The 13,805-nt window shown below is 35.3% G+C and overlaps 1 protein-coding gene across 1 annotated transcript in view; it reads right to left on the bottom strand.

Annotated features, from left to right (window-relative positions):
• The window catches only part of LOC138710605 (ATP-dependent DNA helicase DDX11), a 40,925-nt gene that overhangs the window by 15,985 nt on the left and 11,135 nt on the right, over positions 1-13,805 (bottom strand). The window contains exons 7-11 of the mRNA XM_069841609.1: positions 11,614-11,766; positions 7,975-8,098; positions 4,458-4,612; positions 2,693-2,822; positions 1,010-1,208 (exon numbers count right to left, since the gene is read on the bottom strand). Of these exons, the coding sequence (XP_069697710.1) occupies positions 1,010-1,208; positions 2,693-2,822; positions 4,458-4,612; positions 7,975-8,098; positions 11,614-11,766 (761 nt within the window). The remainder of the gene's footprint in view (positions 1-1,009; positions 1,209-2,692; positions 2,823-4,457; positions 4,613-7,974; positions 8,099-11,613; positions 11,767-13,805) is intronic.

Genomic DNA, 13,805 nt, shown 5'->3' with positions numbered 1-13,805 from the left:
AACAGAATACTTGTAAAGTGAGCAAAATTTAATTTGTAAAGATTTGATTTCCTTTGTAAAATTCAACATTACAAACAAAGATTGTGAAACAGAAGTTTACAATTTACAAGCAAAGTTTACAATTTACAAAGATTGTAAACATTGTGAAACAGGCCCCAGGTGTAAGAGACATGTATTAGTTTCGAGTAAGGTCTGATGAAATATAATTTTAGATATGATTTTTGGAGCCTATTTCATAGTTTTATTGAGCCTGATTTTGGTACCTAAAATCTCATTTTCGTAGCCTAAAAATCCGATGTCTACTCATGACGTGATGGGAAGGACAAAAAGTTTGAGAAAACAAATGGGAGTTCCCCGAGAAAACATAAACCAAAAATTCACAATCATTTTCTCCCCATCTCCACGAATGTTTCACCATTTCAGCATTTAAACTGAGGTCCACCTGTAGCACCTATGACTAACTAGGTTCCCCCTCCTGTGAGTCAGATTTTCTGATTTGTATCAGAACATGGCACACAGCTTTAGGAACATTGTTACAGGACAATGCTGAAAAATTCGATCTCACGATTTAACAAGTGCGGATATACAGTTCTCATAGTGGTGTCTGATCCATCTGCACATACTCACCAAGGGAACTGAAGATTTCTTCATATACAGAAATTGCATGTCTTAGCTCGTCTTGTATTTGTTTTGCATTATCTGAAGCAGTGCCTTTTAATTCATACTAACCATATGAACAGGAAGTCTGCTAATATCTTATCTAATGTGATTTATTTATTTTATTTAATCTGGCTGAGTTAAGACCATGAGGCCTTCTCTACCACATCACCAGAATACAAATAGACATATAGAAGAAACAAATGTAGAGAGAAGAAGGAAATAAGAAATAGAAGAAAAATTATAGACACTAATACAAAAAGCACAAAGCACAATTTACTTCTCCATACTGTTGAAAATTGGACAATAATTTCGTTAATCTAATTTTAAAAATTCAGTGAAATGAATTTACCTTGCCTCCTTCACGATGTCTGAGAAGTGAGCTGCTGGGTTGAGGAGGAGGAACTTGAGGGTGCCTTGCCCAACTGTCGCATGCCTGCTGCATACCACTCGACCATCACTACAGTGGTTAGTTAGTGCCTCCATAAAACCCAGCACCGACAATAAAGGATTGCTCATGATTGCTTCAGAGGTAGTCTCTGGCACAACTTCTAAAACAACGTTAGCAAGCCCAGTGAATACAAATGGATGGATGGGTGACTGAATGAATGAATGAATGAATTAATTAATAAATAATATATGTCTGAAGGCAGGTTAGACCTACATCAGCTCAGAGCAGTTTGGATGCAGTGGATTCATTATGACTACATATTTTATACAAAAATGAAGGGTTAATTAAAATTAAGAAATGTAACTAATCCATTCATAGACTACATGCCAGGTTTTTTTAATGTCACTTTTTAAATAACTTAAAATATCTACATTTAGGGTTTTCAGTACAAGTTCCAGCCATGTATGTATTTTCTAGGAGTATAGAGTAGGCGAGAAGTCCATATACTTCTGCCATCAATATAGATTTACAACGATTTGACATGCCTGTTATAGATCGGAAACATACGCATGTACTCCTCCATGGTCGTTGCACAGACGGATGCATCTCCAGATCTATTTTCTCATTTCCCTTGGCATTTGTGGCCTCACAGTCAGCTATCAGATTTGGATTTAAAATGGCGCGAAGAAGCATGCAACTTGCTTCTTCACCATTTCCCAAACAAAGAAGTAAAAGGAAAGTTACTTTTTCGGATGAATGTGGCAATCGTCGAAGTTATAAAGATCTGAACTTATTTTTTTTGTTCAATGAGAAACCACATTTCTATCAAGAAACTGAACAAAATCCACCTCATGTTATGAATTGGGTGGGGGTATCTAACTGTACCGTGTTTTTTTGATGACCAGCGAATTAGACTTTTCTTTACTTGTGACATGATCATCACAAAGCCCAAACCTCACCACGCCAGACAATTCTCTTTGGCGAATCATAAAGCAGGATGACAGAAAAAGGTGCTAAATTTCAAAAACCGAGTTGAAGAATGCTGTGAACAATGTCTTTACGACTGTCATGTCACAAATGCTATGGAAAATGAGCAAATAGACCTGGAGACGCATCTGTCTGTGCAGAGACCATAGAAGAGTACATGCAGATGTTTTGGATCCGTAATAAGCAAGTTAAATCATTTTAAATCTAGATAGATGACAGGAGTATACGGACTTTTCGCTTACCCTATACAGAAATTAGTTTATCCTCTTTATTTAGAATTTATCCTTTCTTTATTCTGAAAATTCCACCTTGTGAAAGCGAGTTTGCTCATGATCATAGTTTCAGGAAATTTGAAGCAACATCATAATACGGAAGACAACTTTTTATATTGTGTGACTGAGATGAGGCATTGGACATGAAGACGTGCCCATCACTAACAAGAGACAGTCTTAGCGGCTGATACTGAGAACCCTATTTGAATAAAGAAATAAGTCAATTTTACTCCAATCATGTCACTTTTTAATATTTTTTATAATATCAAAGTCCATGTGGTATGGAATATTGTGTTTGAATTCTCATGACATCTGATGATTTACATATACCAGTTCTCCAATACCAGACACTTAAGAATCTTGTAATATACAAATTATACATTACCTTTCTTACTATTAGACGTGTTGTCAGTAGAGATTTCTTTGAGAAATGCTCTAATACCGGTCTGTTGTACTGTTTTGCTAGCATTGTTCACCGCAACTGATGGATGGTAACGCTCAGCAAATCCATGGAGCTACAAGTAAAATAAGTGAATAATTTGTTATACAACATTTACAGAATCTTTAAGTGTGATTGAGGAAACCCTGGAAATGTTAATACTCTCTTGGAGATTCTGTACAATGCTCAGCTATTGTAAACTCAAAATAATTTGTATTTAATAAAATTGCATGCTGTCCTGTATGAATACAGGTAGGTAACTATGATAGGATCTCTGTTTACACTAAAACACAATCCTTATCAGATACTTTACGTAATAAGGAGCCAGATAACGCAAATTGATAAGGACCAGCATACTCAGGCCTTTCAGCAAGAAGCATACTCGTATCTCTGTATTCTTTGCTTATCACCTACCCCGTTCAACATCTTTTTTTTTAGTAGGTTATTTTACGACACTTTATCAACATCTTAGGTTATTTAGCGTCTGAATGAGATGAAGGTGTTAATGCCAGTGAAAGGAGTCCAGGGTCCAGCACCGAAAGTTACCCAGCATTTGCTCTTATTGGATTGAGGGAAAACCCCGGAAAAAACCTCAACCAGGTAACTTGCCTGACCGGGAATCGAACCCGGGCCACCTGGTTTCGCGGCCAGATGCACTGACTGTTACTCCACAGATGTGGACTTCAACATCTACTTGGAGGATTTAGTGAAGAACCGTTTTCAAAACATAGGAGGAGTGATGGTAGGAGGAAGAAGAATAAAGTGCATAAAATTTGTTGTTAGCAGAAGAGGAGATCATACTGAGGGATATGCCTACTGACGGATGCACTGGAAGGAATGGTGAACGAGAGAAGAGTTCAGGGCAGAAGAAGATAAATAATAGACGACATTAAGATATATGGATCATATGCAGAGACTAAGAGGAAGACATAAAATAGGAAAGATGGAAAATGCTGGGTTTACAGAGAAAGACCTGCCTTTGGGCAGAAAACTATGAATGAATAAATAATCCAATTCAGTTAAAACTTGTTTTAACAATATTATAATCTAGTTCAAATATCAGTTGTAAGAATAGATACAATACTGATTATAACTCTGCTTGAAAGTAATTTCAAGATTATTTATCTCTTTAATTAAGTTATAAATTCAAACAAATGCAAAACTAAACACTACTGGAAAGTAACAAACTAAATATTTACCAGTAACTTTTACCTCATTTTTTTTAATGTTTGCAAATTGTGATAATGAACGAAAAACTACAGAAAACCAAACAGATCATAACACAGAGTAACTAGCTATTTTTCATTTCTTACAGATAACAGTGAACACTATAAAATGTTGTTGTTGTTTTCTAATGCCAGGCGTTTGACAATAAAGTCATTTGACCTCTTGCACTCCAATATTTTTCAAAGATATTATCATGACCAGCCACTGAAGCACAGATTTTGAGGTGTTCCGAATCCATTTCTTGGTTTGAGTTGCACAATGGGCAATTAGGGGACTGATATATTCCAATTCTATGCAGGGAACACTATAAAATAAAAACCAGTAAGACAAAACTCAACAATACTCACCTAGGCTATGTTTTCTAACAACAATTAGAAGCCGTAAGTACATCAATATTAATTTCGATTAAATACCTGAATATGGCATCGAATTTATATAACAGAGTGAGAGGGGACCAGTAAGAAATTACTATTACTATTCATACCTTATGAGCAATCTTGCTATTCTGACAAAATTCCAGCAGTTTGTACATATTAATATTGTCTATTTCTGCCGATAATACAAAGTCAGCCAATGTGTACAACTTCGTGTCCATGACATTCATGCTACCTTCAGCAGGATTACATCCTGGCTTGCCACCTGAAAATGGTTGTTGGACAATGTACATTTAAAATAGTCAAATTTTCTTAAGAATTCACAGTTAAAACAGATATATTGTATATCATTAATTTCACATAAAGTAAGTTACGTGGAATGGCAGGGCCCTTAACTTGCTGTTATTTGCTCCGACTCTATGGCCGTGCTGATAGATGTCATTAGTGTCAAGAAACATAGATCACTTACAAGTAAACATTCTCATGGAGGCAGATAAAAAGTTAATTTTTTTTCTTCCACCATGTAATAATGTCAAAACAAGTGCTTGTACAAATTTCGGCCACTCGAGCGCAATTATGAGGACCATAAAAAAATAAGTTTCTCTGGGGCCGTTTACAGAAATAAAACACAATTTTATTGGAAAAATTTATTGGAACAGAAACAATTGTTGAGCTATTTTTCAACATATTCCCCAATGGAATTGAAACATTTGTCAAACCATGGGATCGATTGAGAAGTGCAGATGGCTGTCACACTTTGGTTCCGATCCCAGGCGGCAGACTTTTACGACACAAGAATACAAAAGCTGATCTCACGGTATGACAAATGTAGTGGGGAATATGTTGAAAAATAGCTCAACAATTTGTGTATCTGTTCCAATAAATATTTCCATGAAAGTGGGTTTTCTATCTGTAAATGGCACCAGAGAAACTTACATTTTTTACGACCCTCGTAATTGCGCTCGAGTGACCAAAATTTGTATAAGCACTTGATTTGACATTATTAACATGGTGGAAGAAAAATATAACTTTTTTATCTGCCCCCACGAGAATGCTTGCTTGTCAGTTGGTCAGAGACTAACCACAGTGCACCACGACAGTGGGTCAACAATGCACTAGTGGTGGTGGTGGTGGTGGTGATGATGATAAATTGTTCGGATGACGCAGGAAAACCGGAATAGCTGGAGAAAATTCCTGAGTTGCCTGGACCACAGGCTTGTCTAACACAAGTTATAAATAATTCATAGTGAAGGGAGATCTGAATATGGGCTCCCTGGCATATAAGCCCAATGCGCTAAGCACTGAGTCAATGAGGCAGTCAAATAACTACAGTAAAACTTCTTTTTTTCCAGAGGTCCCAGCAAAATTCCTATACTTTCCTGTTAATTTATTTTGGATATACATACATTTTTCGATTATTCGTGTTTTTATACTTATATGATCGAACCTTAAACCACAGAAGATACGAAACGTCATTTACATGTTCTAAATCAATTTTTCTCGAAATTAGATTTGCTGTGAAAAAGTAAAAGCGCGAAAATTCAGTACAAACATGTTCACTGTTTTGAAATTCGTGGAAATTCAAAGTTGCCCCTGCTTGCCTCCAACACTCTTCCGTCTTTTAATGACACTGTTACTGCTTTAGAAACGTTTCGTAACAAAATAATAATAATGCAAATTATGAGGGCATGGTGTATTCCTTAGAAATAATCAGTCCAAAATAACTGAATTTTTGCTCTAACCAGCTAAGATATCCTACAAATAACCTTACATTCTTCAAGAATATCTGTTATAAATTTGAGTATTGGATAAGAGACTGAAAGATAGCCAATTATGAAGTTCTAAATTTGTCTTGTGAAAATTTTACTAAATTAATTTGATTCTTCCCATATAGTCTTCATATGCTATTTTAGGTATTATTAAATGTCATTTCGGTTACATGCTTTTCTCACTTATGCGTTCTTTCCTTCAGAATTCCATAAAAACGTATAAAACGAAGTTTACTTTATTTGTATATTGTAATCATTTCGTATACAGTAATTTTTCAGTTACCTAAAATCAACACTTGTAATATGTTGTTGTTTTTTAAGCCAGGCGTTTGACAAAGATACTGTATTACCATGGTCAGCCACTGAAGCATAGATTTTGAGGTGTTCCGAATCCATTTCTTGATTTGAATTGCACAATGGGCAGGTAGGGGACAATATTCCAATTCTATGCAGGTGCTTGGCCAAACAGTCATGGCCTGTTGCCAATCTAAATGCAGCTACAGACGATTTGCGTGGTAAATCGGGAATTAACTGTGGATTATGATGCAGAGAGTTCCATTTTTTCCCTTGAGATTGTGTTATCAAATTTTGTTTGTTGAAGTCTAAGTGTGTAGATTTAATAAATCTTTTCACAGAGTAATACATAGATTTAATAACAGATCTGTAAGTAGCAATGGTCTCCTTCTTTGCTAAACCATCCTCATTCTCGTTTCTCAGGATTCCACAATGGGATGGTATCCATTGGAATACAATTCTTTTATTGAGTGTTATTAATTGAGAGAGCATTTTAGTTATTTCTGCTATTTGAGATGAAGGTGTGTGTTTAGAGACTACAGAATAACTGCTTTGGAGTCTGACAATATAACTGTATTCTTAAATTTATTGATGTGGCATAGAAGATTCCTGAGACTTTGACTTATTGCAACGATTTCTCCATCAAAACTTGTTGTTCCATATCCAAGAGATCTATAAAGTGAGAAGAAACAGTATGTAACACCTGCACCTTGTTCCCTGGAGATCAAGGACCCATCGGTGTATAAATGAAGCCAGTTTTGTGGAGGGTACCTAATATCAATTGTCTCTGAAGACAATTGTTTCATTATTTCAGTTTTTACTTCTGATTTCAGTATTTCTTCTGTTAAATTTAGATTGTACTCTTTATTTAATAGAGTTAAAGGGTTTGGTTTAATTTGTAAGTTTTCTTTTAAATTCGGGAAGTTGATTCTTTGTTTTAATTCTTGAACTATGGATGTGAAACTTTTTTGAGTTTTTAATCTACATACTTGTAAAATAAATGTTAATGATTTTGTGGTTTATGAGATAGAAAGTACGTTTCTGTCATTCTGTCACAATAAAAATAAATAATATTAAATAACAAAATTATGGAACATCAGCTCATACTGCACACATACAAGTATCTGAAAATAATCTACTTTTTGTTTGCCTTCATTGCCATATTCGACAGATAGACAGATTTTTTTGAAATTTCATTGGAAATTTAGAAAAAAAATTACCCGTACAATAAACAACATAGCTGTGTACATCAGTTTAAATATTAATGAGTACAAAGGAGTTTGAGTTTACTCAAACTATTTCCGTTTCTGAGGGCACTATTTTACTTATTTTACCCAAGCAGTCTATTTATTTCTATCCCATAACACAAAGCTCGAGTCTTTCCATCAACTACCACAGTACATCCTTTAGAACACATGGTCATTATATCTTACTGGCTATTTAAGATAGAAAATATGAGTTCGGTGTGATATACAGTGGAATGTCTTGTACACTGATAAAGAAACAATATTATGAACAATTTTCTTTTGCAAATTCCTTTGAGATTGCAATGTACTGTACTTACCCAACATTCGAATAAGTTTTCCAACAATGAAGATGACCTGCCCAAGATATAATAAATTGGCAGCACTGAATCTATTTTTATATTTTTCCCGATATTGAGTTAATTGACTGTAGGCATGAGTAAGCTGCAATGAAAAACAGGCAACTATTCAGAGAGTAATATTGTGTAAAATGATCACATGGGACATCAAATTAAAAAATGTAACATTGTAATATATAAGTTAAATCACTCAATACTTACACAAATAAACTATTATACCATATTCAATTTAATATTAGTAACTTCTCTGTCTCAGTAAAACTGTTAACATTAATAAATAAAAACTCAAACTCATTTTATTGCAGAAACATTGTACAGATGTATGGTAATTCGTAAATATTTTTAAGTGTTCATTGTTATCGTATAAACAATTTAAAAACAATACTGTCATTTTCTAAACTTCTCATATGTTTTGGCAATGTATTATTATAATTTAATACATACCTATTTCGTGAAAATTATTTTTAATCGAAATTTCACCGAAATTTAATCTGAAATTATTTTTTTTTCTCGTGTTATATTCACGAGTACCATTATTTAATAAAATCAAGTCAATATTTTCCTTAACATAAATCAGGTATTTAATAATATGTATTGATACTACCATTAATATTTTAATTTTTTAAATACAAGTTCACAGTGGGTTCTACTTTCAATATTACACACTAATCTTACAGCTTTTTTTTGGTAGCACTAATGCTGTGTGACACAGAAGTCAGTTGACAAATGGTAAACATTACTCTAATTAGAAATACAATTATATACAATATGTTCACTACCACTAATGTTAAAAATGTGCTCCATTTACTTGAAGATGGTACCTCACTCAATCCTGACATTCTTCTGTCATGCTTAAAAGAGTTGCAGGTGGGGTATGCTGGATAACATGGGTGATCCTTTGTTTCAAGTCATCTATAGATGTAGGCTTTGTCTAAAAAAAGTGCTGTTTCACAAATTCCCATAGAAAAAATCGAGGGATGTGAGGTCTGATTACTGTGGAAGCCATCACTGAGGTCCACCTCGTCCAACTCAGTGCACACAAAACATCTCATTTAGTTTCTGGAGAACTGTTAGAGCATAATGTGCCTTGGCCCATCTTGTTGAAACCACATTCTTACCCTTTGTTCAATGGCAAATCATACAGAAACTCCATTACAGTGCTGTCCAACAATTACCCATACGGTATGTGTATTGATTTACATTTCCATCAAAGAAATATGGTCCCACATCACGCCATAACTTTTGGAGTACCAGGGTTGTTAGCTTCACGCATCCACCTTGGTTTTTTTTTAACTAGCATCATGCATTTTGTGAATGAGCGTGCCCATCCAGAAAGAATAAGCATTCGTCACTGAACAGAACATGCTGAAGGAAGGATCGATCAGTACACAAACGCTGTGTGATTCAGTTGCAATATATTCGCCTCTTGTGTAGTTCCTCTTCTTGCATTGTGTGTAAATGCTGTAATTTGTAGGGATGAAAACGTGCAGATTTCAATATTCTGCAAACAGATTCTCTACTAATACCACTTTCTCGAGCCACATAGCACACTGAGCTTTCAGGACTGGTTGTCATCTTCGCAATCAAGTCTACTGAATGCTGTTCATCAGTAACAGATTTGGGACGAAACAAAGAATCACCCATGTTATCCAGCACATCCCACCTGCAACACTTTTAAGAGTGACAGAAGAATGTCAGGATCGAGTGAGGCACTGTCTTCAAGTAAATGAAGCACATTTTGAACATTTGCGGTACTGAACATACTGTATATAATTGTATTTCCAATTAGAGTAATGTTTCCCATTTGTTAACTGATTTCTGTGTCACACGGTATTTTCTTCACATTCGGGTTATTATCCCAAACAAGAATTTCACATATAATTTATTTCCAAAAAATTGTCTGCCCAGGTATCTTGGTTGCCAAAAACACAGAATAATATTATGCATACAAGAATAATAAATAACTGATTACAGTAAGTAGATGAGTCAAATTTACATGAGTACAGAACATGAATAAGAATTTCATTATAAGAATTATATGCAAAATTAACACTATCAACACCTGTAGATTTTCTTTATGTTTCGGCTTTCTTATAAAAATATCCCCTTTGATATCTTTCATCTTTTTTTCATATAAAATCTATATATCGTTGACTTAGATGTGATACCTCGTATCTGTAAATTTGCAGATGAATCAAAAAACTGTTTTAAAAATTAATTTTTATCAAAACAGACAACCTTTATATATTATATACTTTTGCTTTGCAAGATCTTCTACTCAAGGACAAAATATTAGTTTAACTGTCCAAGTTTGTGAACATAATAATAATGTAGTTAAACTAAATGACCATTCTTGTAGATACGAGGTATCACTTCTTAGCCATCGATATGTACTTTCCATTTCAAATTAGACTCGAAGTGTATATTCAGAAATTTAGCATTATCACTACAGTTGTTAGAATTCAAACAAATTATTAAGTCCTCAGCTTTGGTCATATTAGTTGTTTGTTTGTATTTATTGCTTTAAGATTTGGAGAACAAAAATTTTTCTGTTTAGAGTGTCAGCTTTTCACCCTGATAATCCTGATTCGAATCCCAGTGCGTCAAAGTGGAATTTGTAATGGACAAAGATGGTATTCGTTGGTAGGTTTTGTACTCTCGTTTCCTCACTGGCATTTCACCATTGCTCCATTAGTCATCGTACTAGTATGCTGTAGACAATCTCCCACAGTGCACCAAGGGCAATGCTCCAATGGCAAAGAATCTACAATATCAGCGTGTCCATTTCAGAGGGCAATACTTGAGTGAATGAATTAAGTCAAATACCCAGCAATGGGAAAAAGTAATTTTATGGAATCTGCTAGTGTAGAAAAATAGAATTCTATTTGAAGGTTGAGGATGGATGAATTGTTTAACTGTTCATCTTCATGAAATTTGCATTTTGGTCAGAATGTTGGACCATCACTAAGAGCAATTGTAAGAGGATTGAGGGAGTGGAGATGGATTTTCTGAGGAGAGCCATTAGGGTGTTGAGGTTGGAGCACATCACAAATGAAGAGATATGGCACAGAATGAAGAAAGAGGACACGTACTTAGGATGGATCATTATAGGATACCATATATGATTTCAATTACCAACTGCTGGATAGAAGAAGGAGAAGAGGTAGACCATGGCCACAGTGGAAGAAAGGAGTGGAAAGGGTGGTGGAAGAGAGGAATTTGAGGCCCGGAAATGTTCAAGATAGAGCTCTCTGGTGATGAAGAGTGGAATGCAGCTGGAGCCATAGGACCCCACTTGATGATGATGATGATGATGAAAATTTAAGCCTGTATTTTTAGTTTCGATATATGCCTAGCAATGCCATGCATTTCTCCTTCTAGTAAAACATATCTCGATAAAGTAGAAGTGTTTGAGACCACATATCAAGGTACTATTTCCTCATTACATCGTAACTTCTCCCCAGCCAAACATGATACCGAAGACAACAGTACAATACTTACATCATTATTTAAATGAGAAAAAATTTCAAACTTGCTGTATCAAGATGCGTGATGTTCTCATACAAACACAATCGAGATTTAATATAATTATGGTCTCACCTGATGGCCTGTCACTTCAGAGCTGTGAATATGGCCGATTGTGTCCAATAAATTATGTGCCTCGTCAATGATGACAACACTACCTGCTAGATTAATACCACAGGCTTTGCGAGTGTTTTTATGGAGCAGTGTGTTGTACGGAACCACAACTACCTGTAAATTAGACATCAGAATTACTCCCAGACTGGTTTTCGGAGAATTAACAGCAATAAGATGAAGATGGAACATGTAAGGAGGGAAAAAGAAAAGGTTTGTGAAGAGGACTGAGTATGAACAAGACAAAAAAGAAGAAAAGAAATGGAAGAGAAATGCAAAGAATAAAGTAAAGAGAGAAAAGAAAAACTTCAGGAAGAAATGACGAAAAGTAACGCAATGAAAAAATCTGTTCTGTATTAGAAATGTATCAGCATGTAGAATATGTCGGTTTCGGAATGAAACTACAGTTGGGTTGGTTTGAATATTTTAATTTTGTTTTGGTTTATAAATGAAAGAGTATGTGTCTATAGTAAAATAAATAATTAATGAAGAGCATCCAATAAATTTTCTAATCATATCCAAAATTAGTCCCAGCTCATAACAAATTTTTCAATATGGTTCACTCAAAATGTATCGTATGTGTATATTATTATCTTTACTTTAATATTGCAGAACTCGTGGTTATAAATCAAACGAGTGGTCACACAGGTCTATCTATAGCTGCTCTCACTGCAGAGACATTATTGAGAAAGTCATACAGCACAGTTTATTTTATATGCAACTTCGGTGCCCTCATACTGTAGTAAAGCAAGGTGGGTCAATGGTCATGGCCACACAAGTTACATTGGTTCATGGCATAACTACTAATGACAATAACATTCAGATGTAGTGTTGTTAGAATAAGTATTTAAAATTCTGCCATTTTTTTTTTCAACATGAATCCCAGAACAGGCACAGGGAAAGATGTAATCTACGCTATATATATATATATATATATATATATATAATAAAAGAGCAAATGAAGAAGGAAAAAAAAAAAAAAAAAAAAAAAAAAGGAACAGATAGTCTAGGCACAAAATATGTTCTACGTAAAGATTAATTTTTGGTCCTACAGAATATATCTGTTATGGTAACAATTGATATTAGAGGAGAAAAATTCGCTCCGGTGTCAGAGATCAAACCCGGGTTCTTGGTTCTACGTACCAAGCGCTCTAACCATTGAGCTACTCCGAAGTTCAATCCACAGCATCGGATCAAATCCCTCTCCTCCAGTGTATTTTCCCCTTTGTGGCCTGACATGTATGTTGACATTTATATTAAGTCAACTGCCATTATACAAGGAGCGCACTCAATTGAGTGACTTGGTTCCCAGGATTCCACAGTAATATGCACTGTTGGGCGAAGATTAATTGTTACCATACTTACTTACTTACAAATGGCTTTTAAGGAAGCTGGAGGTTCATTGCCACCCTCACATAAGCCCGCCATTGGTCCCTATCCTGTCTCTATCATCATATCCCACTTCCCTCAAATCCATTTTAATATTACCGTAACAGATATATTCTGTAGGACCAAAAATTAATCTTTATGTAGATTCTTTGCCCAACAGTACATATTACTGTGGAATCATGGCCACCAAGTCACTCAATTGAGTGCGCTCCTTGTATAATGGCAGGTGACTTAATATAAATGTCAACATACATGTCGAACTTGAAGTCAGGCCGCAAAGGGAAAAAGCACTGGAGGAGAGGGATTCGATCCGATGCTGTGGATTGAACTTTGGCATAGCTCAATGGCTAGAGCGCTTGCTACGTAGAACAAAGGACCCGGGTTCGATCCCCCAGTGTCTGAGCGAATTTTTCTCCTCTAATATCAACATCGCTATGTTGTTAGCTAATGCTGAGTTCTTGACAATAAAACCATTAACTCTCATCCTCTCCAATATAGGAGAGTAATGTAGCAAAAAGTATGACCACTTTAATATAGGCACCATATTTTTTATGTTATGGTGGTTATATCACCTACACGCAACTCCCAAACTCTTTGGAAGACCACACCTGTTGTTGGTTACTGAGTCCATATGACCTAGACAGAAGGATTGTCGGACAACTCCAATGACCACATCCCCTCTTCATCACTTAGGGGACGCTTATGTATGCCATGATAAGTCAGCATGCTGAAATGGCATTTTCTCCATTTTTGATGGACAGTCAGTG

This window comes from Periplaneta americana, chromosome 12, assembly GCF_040183065.1.
Source record: "Periplaneta americana isolate PAMFEO1 chromosome 12, P.americana_PAMFEO1_priV1, whole genome shotgun sequence".
NCBI classification, from domain to species: Eukaryota; Metazoa; Arthropoda; class Insecta; order Blattodea; family Blattidae; genus Periplaneta; species Periplaneta americana.
This window is presented reverse-complemented; position numbering and strand designations above follow the sequence as displayed.